This window comes from Mastigoproctus giganteus, chromosome 6 (genome assembly GCF_048544385.1).
Source record: "Mastigoproctus giganteus isolate SK-2022 chromosome 6, ASM4854438v1, whole genome shotgun sequence".
NCBI classification, from domain to species: domain Eukaryota; kingdom Metazoa; phylum Arthropoda; class Arachnida; order Uropygi; family Thelyphonidae; genus Mastigoproctus; species Mastigoproctus giganteus.
In genome coordinates this window covers 143134420-143159394 of record NC_143580.1, presented here as the reverse complement: position 1 = coordinate 143159394, position 24975 = coordinate 143134420, and the positions used below count along the sequence as shown (strand labels likewise).

Genomic DNA, 24975 nt, shown 5'->3' with positions numbered 1-24975 from the left:
TTGAAAAATTATACCACTTTTCACTTTACACGATGCAAATTTCCAGTTAACGCGATCTTTTTTTTTATGCGATAGTTGAAAACGATTTGAATTGCGCATTAAGCTTACCGCGAGTCGTACAGTCAATAAACAAACGTTTGCCTGCTGCCGCCTCGGTGTGTTCCGTCAACCATTGGAAGAAGACGTGTTACTTGTTTGTCTCATGCTAATAAAGTCAATGCACACTTGCATAAAAATTCAAATTTTTAAACGAGCCAGATGAAAATGTTACTGCGAAGGAGATAACGGTAAAAGGATTAGATGAAATCTTTCGTATCACAGAGAACCTCAAACAAAAGGTTTGAGGTTTTCTGCGATATTTATTTCGCCAGGGTCCAGAGAAGATTGTCGGCTATGGGAAATTGATTGATGAAAAGAGAAAGTCAACACTGTTCAAATATTTCCGCAACAGTCATTTCTTCATTGTGTATTTTATGTCATAGGTTCCCAAACTTTCTCAGTTCACAGCACCCTTAGTGTCTCAGTAATTTTTTCAAGGCGCACCCAGACCAAAAGAAATACCTAACAGTTCCGTGTAGTAGTTAGGTCCAAACAACTTAATAAGAAATGCTGAAACTGTGAACTACCTTGAGCTAGTAGTTCATGCGATGTCCGACAGATATCGACTATCGCTGTATTTCCCTCGAAAATTTAAAATACATATTCCGCGGCGCGCAGTTTGGGAACCGCTGTTTTATGCAATAAACATTTAATTCCATAATTATCTTTTACATTGTATACAGTTAAAAAGTTATTTAAAAGGTATTTTTAAAATTCTTTATGGACATTCCAGAAGATCAAGGACCAATTATAATTTTTCCTATTGATTATTATATTCGATTAATGTGTCGCGGGACGAATTAATCGCGTTAATCGAGGCCAGCCTGTATTTACTTGTTCCATGTTGACTCCCAGCAGTCCTTGTAATCCCTGTTAACCTTTTAGTATATGTATCCTCTCCCAAGCTAGCAGTTTTCCAACCTACCTAATGCTTTTGGGATTTGCACAAACAACTTCCCCTGAATTTACTTTATTATATATAAAGGATTGGCATATAGCGTGCATAGTAATTTTGCTTCCTACTTTCTAAGGATGAACATCCAATCTGGTTCAAATCTCAGGCTGGAAAAGATGAGTTGGAGCCTTTCCCAGTTCACTTCATGCAAACATCCTGCTGAAGAGAGTAGGATTTACAGACTCTGGTGCCAACCACCAGCTCCAGAATAGGAGTTCAGGTCTCAACTGGATCACTCCAGTCAGCCCTGGCCTACCATCTTGCTGATATTATTACACTTAAATATTGGGTGCTGACCCCATCCCCAGGGAATAATGTGCAAAGACCCCTGAGTGGGATATTTCACCCCTCTACTGAACCAGACCAGCCTAACCAGGTCAGCATACTTTCTGACTTGGGAATACTTTAATGTGGGATTCATTCTAACTCCATGTCTCCAGAGGATAGGATTTGTACACTTTGGTGGTAACAATTGCCGGAGTCAGATTTTGGGTTCAGCAAGACAACTCCAGTCAACCTTTGCTGTCGTTGCAGCACTAAAGATAATGTAAGATAATCTTGCAGGCCTGTTTGGAGGCAGGACATTGCCAACACTGATTACAACATTTTACTGCCAGCACAGGATCGAGTCTTATGACTTGTACATGTGATCAACTTCTGATTTAATGCCTTCCTCTGTCTTACACTGTATCCTTTACAGCTTCCATGAACACCATCCATCACTCCACTTGTCATCGATGGGTGTTTTCCAAGTGAACACAGCTCCCCGATAGTTAAGAGGTCAGTCATACAACATTCACAACATAACATACAAACTCACAGTAACACTGCTATCTGTTCCTGACTAGTTTTGCAAAGAGATGCAACATCACCATAGCATATTTGCAAATTTGGAGACATCTGCTTCTTAGACAAAAATACAGTACAGTACAACTACAGTTGCAGATGCTGGTTTAGCTGCATTTCATATTGTGATATGTAGAGATTAGGACATTGTTCCAGGTTTGAGTCAAACCTGAAAATAAAACCTAACCACTGGTCATGTTCAAGATCATGTTGAAAGTCAGAGGATAATTCAGAGGACCATTTAGTACAGCAGTGGTATTTTATCCATGTAATGCTGAAGTTCTTGAGATGTCTATTTGTTAAATGTCCAAGTTTGCAGATGATATGAAGGTTGGCAGGGTTAGTAATGACAGTACGCTACTGCAACAGGATCTAGAAAAGTTGGGCAGATTGGCTGAGAGGTGGTAGCTGAAGGTTAACATTAAAATTGCATGGAATGGATATAAATTATCTGGCGACACAAAGCACTATGGTAGATATAAGCTAGTCTGTAATAAAGTCACAAGAGAACAAAGATTATGAGACATCTTTGGCAAAGGACACAAAGAAAAACAGCAAAGTGTTCTTTAATTATATAAACTCTAGAAGAAATGGTATAAATCAGATTGGTCCACTTGATATTGATGGTTCCACTGTTGATGACCCTACTCAGATAGCTGACAAACTTAATGAGTATTTTCTATTGACATATGAGGAATTCTATAGGGAAGTGGAGGACAGGAGCTTATTAAATTCTAACAAGGAGCTTATTGATTTTGAAATAACTGACAGCAGAGTGGAAGAAAAATGGTCGAAGTTAAACATAAGAAAGTCACCTGGGGTGTATGGGATTTATCCAATTATATTAGAGCTGGCGGCAAAGGAAGTAAGCAAACCCTTAGCCATAATTATAAGAGCCTCCTTGGACTCAGAAGAGGTCCCCATGGAATTCAGATGTGCAAATGTATCCCCAATTCACAAAGAGGGATCAAAGGGTGACACGAGTAATTACAGACCTGTTAATTTTAACTTCTCCTCTGACTTCTCCTTATTTTCCAGGGAAAATAATGGTGTCACAGGTCAAAGAAGCATTGCAGGATCATCTAGACAAGGCTGCAGTAATAATTCAGACACAGCATGGGTTTGTTAACGTGAAGTCTTGTCTGACCAATTTGATTGGATACTACGATGTGGTCACAAAGGAACCAGAAGAAAAAAATAATTTTGATGTTATAATATTATTATTTTATTATTATTATTGTTATTAGCCATATGGTGCAAGGAAGCCTGAGGCTTATGCTGCACCAGCCAAAAAAATTTCCTGAGTTACCCTGTGAGAGAGAAAGAGAAAAGTAGAAGGGAATCACCAAGAAAGAGAAGAAGAATGATATCCAGCTCAGGACCCTGGGTGTGCCAAGTCCATACTTACCAGATGTGAGCCCCTGTGGTGAATATATACTTGGATTTCAGGAAAGCTTTTGATACTGTTGCACATGGAGGACTGCTTTACAAATTGGAGCAGTATGGCATTAAGGGCAAGTTGCTACAATGGATAAAAGGATAGTTGATGGAAGAAGTCTAAGAGTGGTAATCAATGGACACTGCTCTTCATGGACTAATATTATTGGAGTTATGCAGGGTTCAGTGTTGGGCCCATTGTTGTTTTGTGTATTTATCCAGCTCAGGACCCTGTTGAAGGTATATCAGACTTAATGTCCAAGTTTGCAGGTGATACAAAAGTTGACAGGGTTGTTTATAACAGTAATAACAATATGCTACTGAAACAGGATCTAGAAAAGTTGGGAAGTGGGCTGAGAAGTGGCAACTGAAGTTTTAACATTGACAAATGCAAAGTACTTCATATGGATAGAAGTAACCCCAGAGAAATGTACCAACTGTGTAGCATTACACCCAGGGTAGTAGAGAATGAAAAAAAAAACCTGGGGGTAATTATGCAGCCAGATATAAAGTTTTCTGACAGTACAGACAGGCTTTGCTAGTAGGGATAAGGAGGTGATTATCCCTTTGTATAAGGCAATGCTCAGGCCACACCTTGAGTACTACATACATCTCTGGAGGCCTCATTTTAGGAAAGATGTAGAGCTGCTGGAACAAAAATTAGTGAGTGGAACAAAGTGTTGCTCTTATCTAGATAGGCTTAAGTTCTGCTAATTGCAGCATCTGGAGACTAGACACCTGTGAGGTGATCTGATTGAGATTTATAAGGCCTGAATGGTTTCAGCAGGCTCAGTGCTGATGGGATTCTTCCTCATGCCCAGAATATGAACCTGAGTGGACATAAATTCAAATTTAGGAAAAAATTTTCTTGAACAGATGTTCGGAAATTTGCCTTTGGCCAGCGGGTAGTTGATTGCTGGAACAAACTTCCATCTGTCATTGTGGAAAATTTATAGTGTAAATAAATTCAAGGAAGAACTTGATAAATTTTAGAGCGAATGGATGGGTGAAAAGGGGGGGGGTGTTTTTTTTTTTTTTTTTTTTGGCTGTTGATGCATAAGCTTGCTTTCTTGCATCATATGCCTTGCCTCTGCTAATGCTAATGCCAAATACAAAGTATTGCATATGCATGGCAGTAACCCCCAGAGTAATGTACAAACTGTGTGGTAGTATTACACTTAGAGTAGTGGAGAACGAAAAAAACCTGGGGGTAATTCTGCAGTCAGATATGAGGTTTTCTGAGCCATGCAGACAGGCTGGGTGCCTCCATAGCCGGGTGGGCAGGAGCAGCAGTGCGTAGCACATGCTTCTTGATGAGACCGGGGTTCGAGCCCGTGACCACCAAATACGGAGGATGCGAAATGGTCAGGGAATGACCACCGCATATCCCCAGAGCAATATGGCCTTGGTTGCTAATGCTCCCAAAAACCAAATAACAACAACAGACAGGCTGCCAGAAGCAGCTCATTTGGTTTTGTCAATGATATACAGGAACTTTGCTTATAGGGATAAGAATGTGATTATTCCCTTGTAAAATGCAATGATCAGGCCCCACGTTGAGTACTGCATACAGGTCAGGAGGCCTGATTTTAGGAAGGATGTAGAGCTACTGGAACAACTACAGAGAATCAAAATGAGATTGGTGGGGGGAACAAATCGTTGCTTCTACCAAGAAAGGCTTATGTTCTGATCAGGTGCAAATGGGATTCTTTCTCTTGCTCAGATTACATACCTGAAGGGGACATAAATTCAAATTGAGGAAAGGCAGTTGTAGAAGAGATATGTGGAAATTTGCCTTTAGCCAGTGGATGCTTTTATTGCTGGAACAGCCTTCCATTTGTTGGTGTGAAAGTTGATAGCTTAAATGAATTCAAGGAAGAACTGGACAAACTTTTTCATCGAATGAATGGGTTAAATGGGAAGTTTTTTTTTTTTTTTTTTTTATTTTCTTGGCTATTGCTATATAAGCTTGCTTTCTTACATTATATGCCTCTACTAATGATGCAAATACTGTTTTGTTTGTGTATAGGGTCCATTTTTTTTTAGAGTTTGACACTGCAGTGATATTTCTCTGCAGATGATATTTTAGTTCAAAAGTTTAGTATTTAACTATTATACTACTCATATGATAGTTTTAAAATTATATTAAAATAAAAGTAAAATTATTTTATAACAAATGTTGAAATAATAAATTAATACTTTATAATTTAGTTATAGCTGGCAAATTTAATTTCCACCACATGCCCTGATACTATTTTTTTAGAACTATACATTGATTGGACTCTTGGCCACATAGAATATATATTATTAATTTGTGGAATCAGTTGTATATTTTCCAATATCAATTTCTGATTTCAAATGTACAACTTGTTGAATTTTCAGATTTGCCTTTGCACCTCTGTTTCAGACTGCCCACTCCTTTTTATGGGTCATGCTTCTGGGATTATAGATGTTTATAGCCTAGTGTTTAACTGTACAAAGGTCTGTATATGCTTTTGATCATTCTCTAAGGCAACTTTAGGAGATAAATATATTTATTCCCATGTAAAATTATATTTTTAATAGATATTTATATGAGATAATGTGTTACTGAATTATTATAAGACAAATATTAATACAGTAACAGATTATTGTATACAAAAACATAATTGAATATAATCCAGTAATTAATGCTGATAAAATTCTGTGGGTTAGGTTAGAATGTATGTGTTTCAGCAATTCTACCCAGGCACGATAGGAGGAATATATATGCTGAAAGCCTTGTGAATTTACTCAAGACTTGAAGGATTCTGCAAGTCTTTTGGGGAAAATTTTTATTAGTATGGCTGGCCTACCTGAGTAGGAGGATGCACTTGAACAAAGGTGCTGCCAGAGTCTTTGCCGATAGTATTAAGGAGGCTGTAATCTTTGAGTCATTATGGGAGGACAGTAGTCCTCCATCACATTTAAAACTGATGCCAGCACTTGGAACTTTCAGCTGCAGGGCTGGATCTCTCAGTATTGCATCTTACCTAACTTACCTTAATTCATATTTTCCACGTGTGATTTAACATTTGCTCTGAATCAGTATTCTATGTAATTTGGGCTTAAATTGATCAGGAGTGATGTGAAGATTGGTCTCGTGGAGGACAGTAGCCCTTCACACAATCACTTTCATTTTGATTTTAGTTTAACTTCCTTAGTGTGCTGTCCTTGTTTACTGAGTAATCATGAAGTATTTTATTCTAATCTCATTATTTTTGTATCAGTTTTGATTCTAGATTCCAACATTGGTGTTTATCGTAGGTGTTGTAAAAATTAATCAGTAATTTTTTGCGTCACTATATGTTGCTGCATTATGTAGGTTATTTTAGTTGAGAAAGAAATGTAATTGCTAGATTACTGCTGAATATATTGTTTATACACTGAATAGTGGATCCAGGGAGCCAGGTGAACCAGCATCCTTGGTCCTGAACATTGAGGGTGGGGGGGGAGGATCCTCATCATAAATCTGGACATTCTGAAACCCTAGAACTAAATAATTTGAGATGGAGACAACAATGTAGAAGCTGACAGTACTGAATGTAGTGACCATGATTCTGCTAAAACTGGACAACACTGAAAAAAAATTTTTTGGGTAATTTTCCCCAATCTTCCTAATTATGTGTAAGTAAAATTGTTTGAAGAATCGCAAATAAATCAAAATCATTTTATCCTTAGTGATGAATTCAGTCAAAAGATCCTGTACAGCATTCAGTGATTGAATTTTGCAAATCCTTACAGTTCTCACCATGGTCTGTAATAATAATTGTATTTTATAACATAATATATGAACAAAAATTAACCCCTTCTTAATTTCCCATTTGACTAAACAAATATGTTTTTTAAAAAAAAAATTGTTTATACTCCAGCACGACCACCAGGTCAGTGGAACTTACAGTAAATCATCGATACAAATGTTAATCGTATTTAGCAGTCACAGGCTGGAGCCCTGATCCATTCAAAGAGCACATGCTATTGCACTCACGCTCCTGACCACTCGGCTCTGTTGCATTTTTACTGTAATAAATTGCAATGCAGTTATTATTTTAGAGAATAGTGAAAATCAAAGTACTTCAACTTGCATATGATGCATATGACAAATGATGCAAGCTTATATAGCATCAGCCAAAAAAAAAAAACCTACACAGCTCACCCATCCGTGCCCTCCTAGAATTTGTCCAGTTCTTCCTTGAATTTATTCAAATCATCTACTTCCACAACGTAGATGGAAATCTGTTCCAACGATCAATCATTCCTTTCCTGAAGGCAAATTTCTTCTTTTTTTTTTTGTACCCTTCTCTGCACCCATTCCAGCAAATCTACATCCTTCCTAAAGTGAAGCCTTCAGATCTGTATACAGTACTCAAGATGCAGCCTAACTATGGCCTTAGACAAAGGGATAATCACTCCTTATTCCTCCTAGCAAAGGTTCTGTATATAAATTGACAAACTGTGGCAGCATGTCTGGACTACTCACAGAATTTCATGTCTGACTGCAGAATTACCCCCAGGTCTTTTTCATTCTCCACTACCCTGAGTGTAGTTCCATTCAGTTGATAAGCTGCTCTGGGGTTACTGTTACCCTTCTGCAGTATCTTGCATTTGTTAGTTTTAAACTTCAACTGCCATTTCTCAGCCTATCGATCCAATTTTCTAGATCTTGTTGCAGTAACTTGCTCTGATGACTGTCATTAACCACCCTATCAACCTTTATATCATCTGAAAACTTTGACATTAAGCCTTCATCAGTATGATACTGATGATACTGATGATTAAGCCTTCATCAGTATCATTGATAAATATTGAAAACAACAATGGGCCTAGCACTGAACTCTGGGGAACCAAACTAATAACATTAATCCAGGAAGAGCACTGCCCATTGTTAACTACTCTCTGCCTTATTACTATTATTAGCCATATGGTGCAAGGAAGCCCAAGGCTTATGCTGCACCAGCCAAAAAAAAATTCTGAGTTACCCTGAGAGAAGAGAGTCAGAAGTAGAATGGAATCACCAAGAAAGAAAAGAATGATGATATCCAGCTCAGGACCCTGGGTGTGCCAAGCCCATACTCACCAGATGTGAGCTCCTGGGGTTATCTTCCATTTAATCTTCCCTTTATTCATAGAGGTAACTTGCCCTTAATGTCACATTGCTTCTGTTTGTACAGCAGTCTTTTATGTGCAACAGTATCAAACATTTTCCTGTATTCCAAGTATATGATGTCAGAATTATTTTTTGCATCCAGTAATCATAGTAACCTATCAGAGTAACCAATCCGATTGGTTAGACAACACTGACCCTTAACAAGACCATGCTGTGATTGCAGTATAATGGCATTCCTTGATATAATTGGATATATTCTATTCACTCCACATACCTTTTTTTATGTCCACCTTCAACAATTTCTCTTCCTCTTTCCTTTCAGTTATCACAAAGCCATTTAGCTCCTTGTTAGAGTTTGATAAACTTGTGTTGCATCTCCTTCCCTAAAGAATTCCTCATGTGTGAATGTAGACACATAATACCTATTCAATCTTTCTGCAACCTGAGCAGCATCATCAACAATTAACCCATTGTCATCACGTGGCACAATGTGATTCAACTCCTTCCTTCTACTGTTAATATACACATAGAAGTCTTTACTATGATTCTTTGCCAGAGACTTCTCTTAATCTGCCTTAGCTTGCCTAACATCCTTTGTGAAAATTACAGACTAATTTACATCTTCCATAGGCTTATGTCACCTGATAATTTATATGCCTCCCATACACTTTTCTTCTGTGCCACATGTCTCGATAGTTCATCTGACATCCATTTAAGTTTAAGCCTTGAACAATATTTCTTCATTGGTATGAAAAGTCTAGTAGGTTCTTTGATTACTTCTCTGAATACTTCTCATTTAAAATTTGCAGTTGGTAACATCATCTGTTGGTCCCACTGAACTCAATGAAGTGACATGAAATCTCTCTTTAATTTCTTGAAGAAATAGAGAGTAATTCTCAGATGCAGTCATATAGGAAATGGTACTTCATGACACCACTTCCTATATGACTTCTTCTTCAGTGACTGAATCTCTTTATTACATTATGTGAAGTTGATTATGGAGGAAGGACAACAATTCATTCAGTGAATGAATGGTACAGAAAGCATCTGAAAATTATTTGTACAACTTTAAGAAATTAAAGACAGATCTCCCTCTCCCTAATCAGGTTGAATGCTTAGAATTTTCACTACTTTGCATTTGAATTTATTTGCACACCATGCCTTAAAGAATAACTTAGTTATTATTTTACAAGCGAAGCATTTCTTCAAAATGTAGAGCCATCTTTATTTCTTGTTCAGTATAAGTGAAATACTGACACATCTTTTATGTGTTGCGCATCATTAGATGTTTCATTTTTTTTGTGGCAGTGCTTTTACTCCAAGAGACTTTAAAAACTGTTTATCATGTTCCTGAATAGATTTCTAAGATTACAAAAAAAAAAAAAAAAAAAAAAACTGCAAGTGCAAATATGAATTTTTAAATTGGAGGACATGGTGTATAGTGGTGTCATTATTGTCCAGCAACACTGGGGATCTCCCACAACTTGGGTTTTTCGTCCAGCAAACAGAAAATCAACAACAGAACGCATGCACAATATACAAGGAGCAATATGGCATTAGTCACTGATGCTCCTAAAACTGTCTGAAAATTTAGTATCTGAAAACCCCACACCAACAACTCCAATACTGTTTATTGCTATGTTTGGTTATAAAAATCAGTTTTGAATACCTTCATGACATTTTCTGGAAGTTACTACCATAAAACAATAAAAACAATTTGCAAGTTCCTGTTTATTGGGCTTTTCAATTAGTGCAGTCAATTTTAAATGGGTAGTAAATTCTATCTTATTGCATTTGCATTATTTCTGATAGCTGCAATTCTGTAGGTTTTATGTTATTATGGTGAAATGGTTCCCCTTCACTGAAATCTTCAATCATATAAAGAACACAAATTTTCAGAAACTTCTCTTCATTCCTATTTTTAAGCTTCGTAAACTTGTTACTCTGGATCTCACTTGCACATATCATGTTAGTTGCAATTTGTGCTCGTTATTGATTGCCCATCTTCTTTAGTGTTTTAAATTATACAACCCAAAAAAAAAAACCTTGTGTTTAGTAGTAGTAGTGGCATGTGATGCAAGAAAGCAAGTGTATGAGCTTATGCACCATCAGCCAAAAAAAAAAAAAAAAATCACACCATTCCCTCCAAATGCCTGTCCATTTCCTCCTTAAATTTATTCAGTTTATCAACTTCCACAATGACAGATGGAAGTTTGTTCCAGCAATTAACCACCCGCTGGCTAAAGGCAAATTTCCACACATCTATTCTACATCTGTCCTTTCTTAATTTGAATTTATGCCCCCTTAGGTTCGTAATCTGAACAAGTGGAAGGATCCCATTAAAATTCAGTGTGCTCAACCCATTCAAGGCCTTATACACCTCAATCAGATCACCGCGCAGGTGCCTAGTCTCCAGCCACTGCAATTTTCAGAACTTAAGCCTCTCTTGGTAAGAGGATCCCTTCATTCCCCTCACCAATCTTGTTGCCCTTCTCTGTACACGCTCAAGCAAATCTGCATCCTTCCTAAAATGAGGCCTCCAGACCTGTACGCAGTACTCAAGGCGTGGCCTGACCATTGCCTTATACAGAGGGACAATCACCTAGTTTTCCCTGCTAACAAAATTCCTATATATCATTGACAAAACCCCATGACCTGCCCTGGCAGCCTGTCTGCATTGCTCAGAAAACTTCATATCTGACTGCACAATTACTCCCAGGTCTTTTTCATTTTCTACCACCTTAAGTGTAGTACCACACAGTTGGTACGTTTCTCTGTGGTTACTTCTACCCATATGCAGTACTTTGTATTTGTTAAGGTTATACTTCAGTTGCCACTTCTTAGCCCATCTGCCCAAATTATCTAGATCCTGTTGCAGTAGCACACTGCCATTGCTGTCAATAACAACCCTGCCAACCTTTGTAGCATTTGCAAACTTCGACATTAAGCCTGATATACCTTCATCAATATCATTGATAAATATACAAAACAACAGTGGACCCAACACCAAACTCTGTGGACTCCACTAATAACATTAGTCCACGAAGAATAGCACCCATTGATTACCACCCTCTGTCTTCTCCCACTTAACCATCCGTTTATCCATTGTAGCAACTTACCCTTAATACCATTCTGCTCCAATTTGTACAATAGTCTTCCATGCGCAACAGTGTCAAAAGCTTTCCTGAAATCCGAATATATGATATCAAAATTATTTTTTGCATCCAGTTCCTTTGTAACCACATCATAATATCCTATCAAATTTGTCAGACAAGACTTCCCTTAACAAACCCATGCTGTGTCTGAATTATTGCTGCAGTCTTGTCTAGATGATCCTGGAATACATCTTTAACCAGTGACTCCATTATTTTACCCGGAACAGAAGTTAAACTAACTGGTCTGTAATTATTCGTGTCACCCTTCAATCCCTCTTTGTGAATTGGGGATACATTTGCACATCTCCAGTCCGTGGGAACCTCCCCTGAGTTCAAGGATGCTCTCATAATTATGGCTAAGGGTTTGCTTAGTTGCTTTGCTTCCTCCTTTAATATAACTGGATTGATCCCATCCACCTCAGGTACTTTTCTTATGTTTAACTTCAACAATTTCTCCTCCACGTTGCTCTCAGTTATTTCAAAATCATTAAGTATCCTGATACAATTTGATAACCTTCTGCCATTTTGAAACCTTAATAATTCCTCATGTGTGAATGTAGATGCAAAATCCTCATTCAGTTTGTTTGCTATCTGAGCAGGATCATCAACAGTCGAACCATCGATGTCAAGTGGACCAATCAGATTCTCATCCCCTTCCTTTTAGAATTTATACAAGAAATCCTTACTGTTTTTCTTAGCATCTTTTCCAAGGATTTCTCGTAATCTGCCTTCGCCTGCCTAACCTCCTTTGTGACCTGATTACAGACTAGCTTATATCTGCCATAGGCTTCTGAGTCGCTTGATAATTTATATGCATCCAATGCATTTTTCTTCTCTGTTACGAGTCTCATTAGTTCATTTGATAACCATTTAGGCCCAAACCTTGAACAATATTTCTTAATAGGTATGAAACTTTTAGTAGCTTCCACGATTTTTGTTCTTGTATATTTTGTCTTGTTTACACACTCTACATTATTATTCATTGTGTATTTCTTCAGCCTCATTTAACTTAGTTACAAATTGTAAAAATTCTGTAAACAATACCGTACATACAGCCTGGTGAAGTTTGTTGGGGATTATAATCTCGGTGAGTTGTACTGTATTGGACATATATTTAGTATTTATAAGACTGAAGTCGGACTTATGTACGAAACGCGCTTATGTACGTGAAAAAACACCAATTAAGTCGAGGAGTGCCTATATATATATATATATATATACACACATAGACTTGTGTATCCATAAGTAGTTGTATGTATGCCAATATGTAACAATCTTATAATTATGATTAATCTTCTACTTAACAATCTTGTCGTATTCTTAAACTATTGCTCTTATAATCATAAACTTCTAGGTAACTGGCTGATATGTGTGAATCTGTATCTCTTTAGGATGCCACACCATTTCATTATTTCAGCAAAATATGCTGAAATAGTCCATATATACAGCCTATAACGTTTCAATAGTTCCAGTACATATACTCTTGTAGCCAAAAAAACTAAATATAGTATTAGTATTAGTATTAGTAACGGCCGCATGGAGCAAGAAAGCCTATGGCTTATGCTGCACCAGCCAAAAAAAAAAAAAATAAAAATAAAAATAAAAAATAATAAAAAAATATATAAATCCGAACAAAACAATGATAAAAACAAAAAAAAAAATAAATAAATAAATAATAATAATTAATAAAATAAATTTGATATAATTTGAAACGAAATGAATTTTTTAGGTTTATTTAAATATGTACAGGTAACTCTATGCAAATACAGAAAACACTAATATAGAAACCTCTCAAATAACATATATATGTATATATACCACACTGGCCAAAGGCCAGTATCAGTAGCAGATTCCACTAAGAAGACAAGGAGGTATCCCATAGTTGAGTTGGAAGGCATCACCACTGATCAGAGACATGGCAAGCAAATTCTTGCAGGGACTGAAAATTTTCTCTGGTGCTCGGGAATTTGAGTTCAGTTCCAGGGACAGTGACACCAGTAGAGATAAGAAGGTTCTGTTGAAGATCTAGATATTGACAGTGGTATAGAATGTTCCCAGTCTTCTAAGGTGCCACAAGAACAGAGTGATAATTCATCAGTTGAAAGTTGCAAGTTTGGCATTAAGAGAGGCACAACTAGAGCATAAGTAGGGAGAATGTAAAGACCAGGGGGGTGGAACTATTTATGAGTGGACTCTAATGTGGCAGAGGTGACACTAGGGATAAACTAAGTGATAAGATCCTTAGAGACGGAGTGGACTGTCTGCCTTTCCAGTGCTGTTGGAATCAAAAGATTCCAACAGCATGTTTTCTCCTCCTTGGAAGCATTGGAGATCACAGGGATAGCATGCCTGATGTAGAACCACAAGTCTCAGTACAAAGGGAAGAGATCGAGGGCAGACAGCTGCTAAGGACCTGCAAGGCAGGAGAGAGAGAGAGAGACATTCCTACAGGCCCTGCACATTGCCAAAAGCATTTGAAATTGACTGCCATAAAGTTTAGTCTGGAATGTAACCTTCTTAACATGCCAGAACCAGGCAGCTGCACCATTGGAACTAATTTGTAAAACCATAGGGAGAAAGAGTTAAGGCCTCAAGACGTTTGGAGAGAGATACAAAAGTGAGAAAGTAAGTGCAGTCTTGCCTAGATGATTTTGCAGTTCTTCTTTAACCAGTGACTCCATTATTTTCCCCAGAATAGAAGTTAAACTAATAGGGCTGTAATTATTCATATCACCTTTCAATCCCCCTTTGTGAATTGGGAATACATATGCACATCTCCAATCCGTGGGGACCTCACCTGAGTTCAAACCCATGCTGTGTCTGAACTATAAGTGCAGTTTTGTCTAGATGATCCTGCAGTTCTTCTTTAACCAGTGACTCCATTATTTTCCCCAGAATAGAAGTTAAACTAACAGGTCTGTAATTACTCATATTACTTTTTAAATCCACCTTTGTGAATTGGGAATACATTTGTACATCTCTAGTCTATGGGGACCTCACCTGAGTTCAAGGATGCTCTCGTTATCATGGCTAAGTCCCTCCTTACTTCCTTTGCTACCTCCTTTAATATAACTGGATAGCTCTCATCCACCCCAGTTGCCTTCATTATATTTAACTTCTACAATTTCTCCTAGACTTTGATCTTAGTTATCACGAAATCATTAAGCTCCCTGTTAGAGTTTGATAAGCTTCTGTTCTCCCCTTCTCTACACAATTCCTCATGTAAGGTTTGCAATCGACACATCAAATTCTTTGGGGATGGATGAAAGAATTTGATGTGTCAATTGATTGTCAATTTGATGTGCCAATTGGAGGATTCTTTCATCCTCCTCTCAGGATGAAAGAATCCTGTGCAAAGGTCAAGAAGTGAGTATAATAGTGCCCATCTGTGAAGAATTCTTCGTTGTCTCAAAGAATTCCTGTCCATGAGTCAGAGAGCAGAGTTCCACAAGCATTTTTCTTCTTGATGAGTAATATTGGTAGCAGTGATAAAAGACATGTTCCCAATTCTCAGTGAGTCTGCAGGAACACAGTGAATCCTCTGTAAGTTTTGGCTCAGCAAAGCATGGAATTTTGCGAGACGTCCTGTAATCAGATTGGTTGTATAATATCCCAGAGAGAACTAGAGAGGGGGTTTTCGAAAATGTGATCCAGACATTTGAAATTAATCTATTGGCAATGCTGCGCTAAGATTAGACTGGTGTTCAGAGGCGGACTGGGTCAAAAATCCTTACCAGAGGAACGTTTTAGTAGTGCCCACTGGCATCCATCGGTCTTCGGCCCACCGGGGTTTCCCCAGTAAGCCTTATGGCCAGTCCGCCCCTGATGGTGTTCCAGTTTGCTTGCCAGATGTCAGTATGATGAGCAGTAATGTTTTTCTTTTCTTACTTCCAGGAATTTGTAAGGTTTAGAGGTTTAGATTGTAGTTTGGGATGGATGGAGGGAGTGCCTTCTTGTCACAGTAGAGTAGGTCTCTGGCTATGATGTTGAGGTGCAGGGGAAGTGCCCTTGCAAGAACATGGAAGGCTGCTGTGCTGACAATACAGCTGGCACCAATGACAGCTAAGAGAATATTTCGCTGAATCGATTCCAATTGATGTTGATTTCTAATAATGATAGTCTGTTGGTACCAAACGCCAGCACCATAGCACACTGCTGGAAAGAAAACAGCCTTATAAATGGGTGAGAAGGCACAACATTTGAGCCTTCAGTTGCATTTAGCGATCCTTGCAATAAGTGAAGTGTACCTTCTGATCTTATCTGCAAGGTGTGAAAGGAATGTAAACTTTGCATTAATAATGATTCCCAGGTATTTTATCTGTTGATAAATTCTGCTGGGTTCATTGCCAGTTTAATAGTAAAAGACCTGATGACACTGAGGGAGCCCTTGATCAATATGACCTGATTTTTTTCTGCAGAAATGCTTAGTTGATGGAGGTTTGTTCAGGAATTTATTTGATGCAGAGTGGAGTTTGTTCTGACTTTTAAAAGCCAGAACAAACTCCACTCTGCATCAAATTGTCCAAATGGATCTCTGCATCAAATTGATCTCATTAGTCACATGAATGATCTCATTGTCCTTGTAAAAGCCAACACCCAAGCTTAACTTTTCAAGTTGAGCTTAGTTGTTGGCTTTTACGAGGACAATGAAATCATTCACGAAAGCAAGGAATGAGGTATCAGTGATTTCAGTGGCAAGTTCATCCAAAACGATTGCCCAAAAGAGTGGACCAAGAATAGATCCCCCGCAAACAGGCTCTGGATAACTTTTGGGTAGATTATATGTAATTTATTCCTGGGGCTGAGATCATCATGGAGGCAGTGAAAGAGATTTCAGCAGTTTGCCTGAGTGAGATGAGGCAATACAGGGCATCAAAGCCACCGGCAAAGTCACTAGCTATGATGATAAGATATTTCTGTTCAGTAGTAGCTGGAGCAGTTCTAAGAGAGAGAGAGAGAGGAGAGCATCCTCAGCACAGCAGCCCTGTTTGAATCCATACTGGAGGGGAGAATGGAGATTTTTGCGGTGGAATATAGGAGGTTAGTCCCGTGATAAAGGAGGCACTCAAAGATTTTCCCAAATACTGATAGAAGAGCAATTGTATGTTAAAAGTTAGGCTGAGTCAGTGACTTATCAGGCTTTTTTAAGATTAGATGGAGTTTACAGCAGTTTGGGTTAGAGGAGTAGGCAAAGAATTTGTTATAGATGCTGAGGGAACATGTTACGGAATTTCTTAATAATTTCTACCTTGGGGAGGTCAAATCCTGGCACTTATTTAGTTCTTCTCTGATAAAAGGCTCTTCAGTTGTCATCGTGGTGGTATGACCTGTTTTAACTGCAAATGGCTCTCTGTGCTTCTGCCAATTGTTGGTAATTTCAGGAAACAGGGCATCATTATATTTATAATGAATTCCTCCAATAATTGGTAAGGGGCCTAGCAGGGGTGAGTGTAGAGCTGACTACTTCACCACAAGGGAGCTTTGAAGTAACAATTTTATAAGCTACACCAGAAAGATTGTTATTTTCAGAGATGGCAACCAGATCACCCCAAGAGGCCTCTCTTTCTCTCCCTAATGGCCGTATATAATTGTTGCAGACTGTTCTATGTGTGTCACAGAGGGCATCAACTTAGGATTGCAACCATGATGATCTAGCTTGCTGAAATCTCTTATTGGCGTTATGCACTTGTCTCCTGAGGGTGTTTAGTTTTGAAAAGGATTCTTATTCAGAATTGCACCACTACAGATGATGGTGTAATTGAGGATGAATGCTGGTGCTCTTGTTTGGACGTTGCTCTGGGGAGAGTGAAGCAAGCCATGGGTAGTTAGTCCTACAGATTAGAATGTAGGGCAGTGGCAAACCTGCTCCAGTCAGTGTGCTTGAGGGCAAACCTTGTGATATCAGTGTTCATGGGAAGAGCTGGATTAGCTTGATGGACCACAGAGAAGGATATGGCCCTGTATAACGAGTATGAGTCAGATGCTCAAACGTAAAACACCGGATGCATTTAGGGACAGGGACATGCTCCTAAGTCTGTGTGTGTCCTGGTGTAGATCAAATATGATGGATCCAAGTTCAGTAATAGCATGTGCACATGTGCCCTTTGGGGTGCATAAGGAGTTGATCTTAGTGACAGTCATGTTTTTATTTCTGATGATGACTACTGCCTTGGTAGTATCATTAGTCGCTTCAACTATTTTCTGGGAGAGTGAATATCCTTGAATTTTTCCAGAGTGGGAGGAGCAGGATATCTGTGTTCACCTCAGCATTTTTCTTAATTTGGTCCATGACTAATCAAATACACTGAGCTGGATAAAGTTTATTGGGGTGTGTTGTGTGTGTGTGTGGGTGGGCTGGTTATTGTGTATATTCATAGTTGGGTTCCTGCTTGATTAGACATTTTGCTTTCTGGTATACTGAATAGTTGCCATCTCTGATTGAGTGAGAGTAGTGTCCCTCTTGTTGGACTTAAAATTTTGCAGACTGGGGCTCAAATTTCTTCTGGCAGTTGTTGAACTAAGTGGCCACGGGTAGACACAGTTTGGGAATGAGTATGTCATGTTCCCAAACATAAGACACCAGATACATTTAGGGACAGGGACATGCTCCCTAAATCCATGTGATGTCCATTTTATATATATCCTAGTTTGTGTGGAGATTGTCTTCCAGATCATTGGAGTGAGCTCAACAGTCCAGTTTACATTGGTCTTCAATGTTGTGGGCATTACGTACTTTGGGGTGAAGCCCTTGTTTTTTCCTTCTCTGGAGAAAGCATCAGAAAGATTTCTTTGATATACTTTGCCAACTAGTTCATCCCTAGAGGCCTCTTTGAGAATATCAAAGATAATAATAGATGGACCCTTTGGCTTCGGAATTTCCTCTGTAAGACCTGAGTCAGAAACTGGTAGGTTTTGGAGGAGCATTTGTGCATCAACTTTGATAGCAGTTTCGACTATTACTCCAAAATTTCTAGATTTTCTAATAAAGTTTACTTTTAGGCTTTTCACTTTTGTCTTGATGCATTTGTGAGAGCTTCTTTAATGGCCTCACTAGTTGTCTCAGTTTATTCTTCCACCAGTTTGAGAACAACAAGATTCTGTTTAAGTTCTGTCTTGCCTTAGTCTTCTCTTCTGGAGTTTGTGGCTCAGGTGTAGGCTGGCTCCTCAGCACTTAGGTGTGCTGGTTCCTCAGTACTTCAGTATCAAGCAAGCAAACAAATGCAGCAACAGTGCTGCTACATTTTATTTGCTTACTCGATATTTTTAAATCGGGCTTCAAGTTTTGCATTGATTTTTCCTTTCTGGATATGGAGTTGGAGTCCAGAACGACTCTCTCTCCGTGTTCATCTATATCTGTTATGATCTGGATCTGACTGCTTTGATTGAAGTGTAAGAGCTTCCTCAAGTTGTAGCCTTTGTTGGGATTAGTTTCCAAAATGGAAGTATTGAGGAAAATTTGTGTCAGGATCTAGTTGTATTGCATTTTTGTTTTTTTTTTTTTTGATGCATGGAATGGTCAACAGTCACTGTGGTCACTATCATCTGCTAACTCAAGCCTCGTTCTGGTAGGTGACACCACAGGGAGTATGTGGAGCTTTGCTTTGAAGTCAGACATGTTTTGAGTTTATTACTGTAGGGTAGATTACCAAGAATCCAGAGTAGTAAGGCCTGAATAGTGTAGCTAGTCAGCAGGCTAATGAGAAGAATTGTGATTGGCCTAAGTCCAAGCAGTGACTACATGCTGAATTATGGTCTGGAAAAATTTTGGGCTACAAAAGAGAAAAACAGCAAATTGAAAAAGGGCCCTAGAGATTACGTTCAACTTCGACATGGGAATTGGGGGAAGGAATGAGTCTGCAAGTGATGTAAGTTTTTCAATGAGTAGCACGGTTAAAAAGTCTAGTGCCACCCGTGTTAGTCTAGGGATGTTGCATTAGGGGAAATCAAAACACAGACTTGGCAAGTGGGATGCATTCTGTGTCCACTTACAGAGAGGTTCCCACCCCAGTCAAAGAAAGATCAAGTTGTGAGGGTTAGAAATTTAACAGTGACTGTCCTCCCCAATGCTAAGTCAATGGCAGCATGGTGTCAATGGAAAACCAAGTTATTTTCTTAAAATCCCTTAGGAAGTTCAAAACAATCTCATCAATCAGTAGTTTGTTTCACAAGGAATCCACTGGTATAAAACTTAATTTTAAGCACACTTTAAACAACATAATTTTAATAAAAAACAGACAGGAGTGATAAACACATGTTTACAGTCACTTAAATGTCCAAAATGGCAGCCAAATTGGAAGACGTATTGACATAGTGTTTGGGTAAGATGCCACTAGTGGTTTTCCATAAGTGCCATAGTACTCTTGTGATGTATACAGAACCTCTGTAAAAACCAGAAAAAGTGTAGTGTGTTGTATGTGAAAAGTGTTTTGTTGGGTTCTCTTGTTATGTTCTGGCTACTTGGCCACAGGGTTCCTATTGGGACTACACGTTGCCTGCTACCACCACTAGCGGGTGAGCAGGCCTCCATCAGGGTTGACCTGATCTTCCTGATGGAGAACAAAAGAGAGAGAGAGAGAGAGGGAGGGTGAGTAGGAACAAGGAGGAGGAGTAGGAAAGAAGACATCCTCCTGCAGAGCAGGAGGTGGAAAGAGAGAAGTGGGAATCAATTTATTTATTTGTTGTAATAAATTTATTATGTAAACTCCAGAAGGAAGGGGATGAATCAGATTGGTCCACTTAACATCAACGGTTCAATTGTTGAAAAACCTGCTGAGGTAGCTGACAAACTGAATGAGTATTTTGCATCTACACATTCACACACGAGGAAGTCTGTAGGGAAGTGAAGGCCAGAAACTTATAAAACTCTGCCATGGAGCTAAATGTTTTCGTAATAACTTAGAGAAAAGTGGAAGAGAAATTGTCAAAGTTAAACATCAGAAAGGCACCTGGGATGGATGGGACTATCCAGTTATATTAAAGAAAATAAAAGAAAGTAAGCAAACCCTTACCCATAATTATGAAAGCTTCCTTGGACTCAGAGGAGATCGACACGGACTGGAAATGTGCAATTGTGTCCCCAATTCACATGGGGGAGATCGAAGGGTGACACGAGTAATTACAGACCTATTAGTTTAACTTCTGTTCCAAGGAAAATAATGGAATCATCACTGTTTAAAGAAGCAATGCAGGATCATCTAGACAAGACTGCAGTTATAGTTCAAACACAGCATGGGTTTGTTTAGGGGAAATCTTGTCTGACAAATTTGATTGGATTCTATGATTGGGTCACAAAGGAACTGGATGTAAAAAATAATTTTGATATCATATACATGGATTTCAGGAAAGCTTTTGATACTGTTGCACATGGAAGACTGCAAATTGGAGCAGTCTGGCATTAAGGGCAAGCTGCTACAATGGATAAAGGGATAATTGAGTGGGAGAAGACAGAATGGTAATCAGTGGACATTGTTCTTCATGAACTAATGTTATTAGTGGATTCCCTCAGGGTTTGGTGTTTAGCCTGATGTTGTTTTCTGTATTTATCAATGATATTGATGAAGGTATATCAGGGTTAATATCTAAGTTTGCAGATGGTTGCTTCCTGCCAACTTAGACATTAGATTGGTAGGGTTGTTACTGACAGCAATGATAGTATAGTGCTGCAACAAGACCTGGAAAAGTTGAGCAGATGGGATGAGAGGTGACAACTGAAGTTTAACAGTGAGAAATGTAAACTACTGCTTATGGGTAGCAGTAACCACAACATAACATACCAACTGGGTGGTAGTGCACTCAGGTTAGTGGAGAATGAAAAGGACCTTGGGGTAATTGTATAGTCAGATATGAAGTTTTATGAGACAGTCTACAGAAGTAGCTCATAGCATCTTGTCAATGATATTCAGGAATTTTGCTAGCAGGGATAAGGAGGTAATTGTCCTATTGTATAAGGCAATGATCAGGCCCCACCTTGAGTACTGTATACAGGTCTGGAGGCCTCATTTTAGGAAAGATGTAGAGCTGCTAGAATGAGTACAGAGAAGGGCAACAAGATTGGTGAGGGGAACAAAGGGTTGGTGTTACCACGAAAGGCTTATGTTCTGCAAATTGCAGCTTCTGGAGACTAGGCACTGCCAAGGTGATCTAATTGAGATGTATAAGGCCTTGAATGGTTTGAGCAAGCCCAATGCTTAGGGGATTCTTCCTCTTGCTCAGATTACTCATCTGAGGGGACATAAATTCAAATTGAGGAAAGACAATTGTAGAATAGATGTGCTGAAATTTGCCTTTAGCCAGTGGGTGGTTGATAGTTGGAACAAACTTCCATCTGTTGTAGTTGAAGTCAACAACTTAAATAAGTTCACAAGATAGAACTCAACAAATATTTCTAGTGAATGGATGAAATGGGAAATTTTTTTTTTTTTTAATTCTTTTAGTGCTGTATTCTTAGCCTCAAATCAGCCTCTTTATTTTAAAGTCAGTATTTAAATAAAATAAAGCAGAAATTACTACTTCTTCATATTAGAAATAGTAATTTAGAAATGCAGCAGAATTCATTTGAATAAATATTCTTTTGCAATAATTTTCAGTGATACACATTAGAACAAACTTTCAATACTACAAAATTAGTTGTGCACCCTGTGAAGTTCATTGTAAGAGGATTTTAATGTATATCAAAATTATATTGATATTTATTTATATTTTGATATTTGATATCTGTTTTATATTTTGATATTTGATATTCGTTTATATTTTGATATTTAATTTATATTTGGATATATTGAAAGTTTCCTTAGCGTGTAATAGTTTTTTTTTTTTTTTTTTTTTTGTTTTTTTTTTTATGACTTTCAGTCCAGAGTAGAAAATGCAACTTCTGCTGTTCATCTTTTGGGACACTCTGAAGTTATCACATCGATATATATATGCAAAACCTATAGTATTTCTGTGAGCAGTAGTGAAGATGGCTCATGCATCATATGGGATCTTAATAAGTAAGTTTACAATAAGCAAATTCACACATACACAGGGTGATCCTTTTGGGTATGCATAAAAGTAGAACATTTTGAAGTGGCTCTAACTTTTTTTGTAACTGAATATCTGGCATGCATTGCCCACAAAGATGGGAGATAATAATTAGGCTTAGTTCGGGCTCTATAAGCTGAATTTTTATACATGTCATTCAAAATCTCTAGTATGATTTGCTGTTTTTTTTTTTTTTTTTTTTGTTGTTTTTTAGTTTTTAGGAGCATTAGCAGCTAAGGCCATATTGCTCCGGGATATGCAGTGGTCATTCCCTGACCTTTCCGCATCCTCCGTATTTGGTGGTGACGGGCTCGAACCCCGGTCTAATCAAGAAGCGTGCACTACGCACTGCTGCTCCTTCCTACCTGGCTACGGAAGCACCCAGTGATTTGCTAAAACATGCTCTGGCAGTCTTCACACCATGAATAATTTAGGTGAATAAAAAAAAAGCCAAGTAGTGGGTCAAAAGTGTCTCCTTATGCAATCTTTAAAAACCAAAGCAGCTACTTGTCCTCTTGATGCCCAACATGGTAGTGGATCCAACAGGTTGTGACACAGTAAAATGATGGAGTATGCTTAGGTGTGTTCCACAATGCACTGTATCCTCAGAAAAAAAACAAAAAAGAGCTTGTACATCTTATCACATCATTCCACCATATGTTAATGTTTGAAGTTACCCTTTCAAGGTGTGGGGATTGTGGTGGCTCTTGGTAGGCACTGCGGAACTGCAGCACCCCCCCCAGCTTTTTAAATCTAAGTATACAGTCAACAGAATTATATGAAATTTTGTGAAGAACAATGCAATGAATATTTTTATTAACAGGTCCTGCATATAGTTTACTCATCTTCTGCTTCCAATAATTAAAAAAATAATTGCTTTATTTAATACAAGTATTAAACAAAGCCATCCAGGCCTAACCATAGTCTAAGGCCGGGTTCCAAACCTGTGGGTCACAAAAATGTTTTTTCTTTGCAACCCCCTTGGGGGTCACAAAGAGTTTTCTGGGGGGATTGCCACAATTATTTTTATAGGAAATTTCACCACGAAGGCTTTCAACACTTATTTATTTCAATATGGCATATGGCTACACTGCAATATTCTACTAGTGGTTGTAACACTGATTTTTTATAAATTAAAGGAAATATTAAAAGCCCGCCACGTTCATACATATTAAACATTTTATAGTATTTTAATTATTTGCTATGGTGGGCCTTTAATATTTTTTTTAATTTCCACCGCGGCGGACCTTGATTCACTCCCTAAAAATAAAATATACAAATGCAGTGTTATCATTAGAATAAAATTCTATGTTACAAATAGTAAACTAAAAAAAAAATATTCACTATGATGCAAAATTCAATATCAGAATTCATTTTTAATCGGTGTCTCAATGTGTGAATAACAGACTGTCGAATACAGACCGTTGAATAAAGGTGAGTTGCTCTCTTAATGCTGTTGAAGATCACCCCGCATGTTTTGCTGACGCCGCCATGTTTGCAATGATGTAATTCAATAATGGCCGCGATGGGCCGTCTAATGCCAACTGGCAATAATGAATGTTGAGGATGACATGAGGTTGGCTTTAACAAACACTCAGTCGCAAATTTTGAAGCTGGTTGACCAGATGCAAGTATAACCATCGCATTAAATATTAGGTTAGAATTATATTCTGAAAAATCTATTTTTAATGTGTTTTCTTTACCCTATTAAAAATGCCTTTGTATGTAAATGTGGTGGGGATCGCAGGTTACTTGGCTATTATAAAAGGGGATCGTGACTCAAAAAAGGTTGGGAAACACTGGTCTAAGGCCTTTGGTTCATGGGAAAATGAACCAAATGATTATTTGAAATAGTTTCAAATCACATTTCAAATAATCATTTCAATAATAAACGAATAAAAACAAGAAATCATTTTCAACTTTGAAGTTTAACCGTAGGTAGAACTGTTCGCTAGACAGTTCCACATTTTGCTCCCAATAGTTGAATCAATGCCTGGTTGAATCAATAGTTGAATCAATGCCTGGTGGGTTGCCAATATGCATTTTTTAGAGGTGACAAAATTAGTCAAAGGAACTGCGAAGTGACCAGTGCCAATTTGATCATTGACCGTGAAGAGTCTGTCATCACAATTTCGGTGTCTTTTTGTTATTCACAGGATTTTCCTAAATTCCCATTAAGTAAATTATATCGGTGTTAAGTCGATGCTGAACATTCAACAGTGTAATCATGTGATTACAGCTAAATTGTGCATTGAGCTTGAACTTGCTAAGTTTAAGTTATGTTATGAAGAGATGTGTAACACATTATTTCTATGACAGACGGTTTTGCGAAATTTGAT

At 38.1% G+C, this 24975-nt stretch overlaps 1 protein-coding gene across 2 annotated transcripts in view; it reads left to right on the top strand.

Moving 5' to 3' along the window:
• Positions 1-24975, top strand: part of LOC150084630 (lysosomal-trafficking regulator-like) — an 813382-nt gene that overhangs the window by 694085 nt on the left and 94322 nt on the right. For both annotated transcript variants that reach the window (XM_090375369.1, XM_090375368.1), the window contains exons 22-23: positions 5720-5818; positions 22466-22605. In XM_090375369.1, the coding sequence (XP_090231495.1) occupies positions 5720-5818; positions 22466-22605 (239 nt within the window). The remainder of the gene's footprint in view (positions 1-5719; positions 5819-22465; positions 22606-24975) is intronic.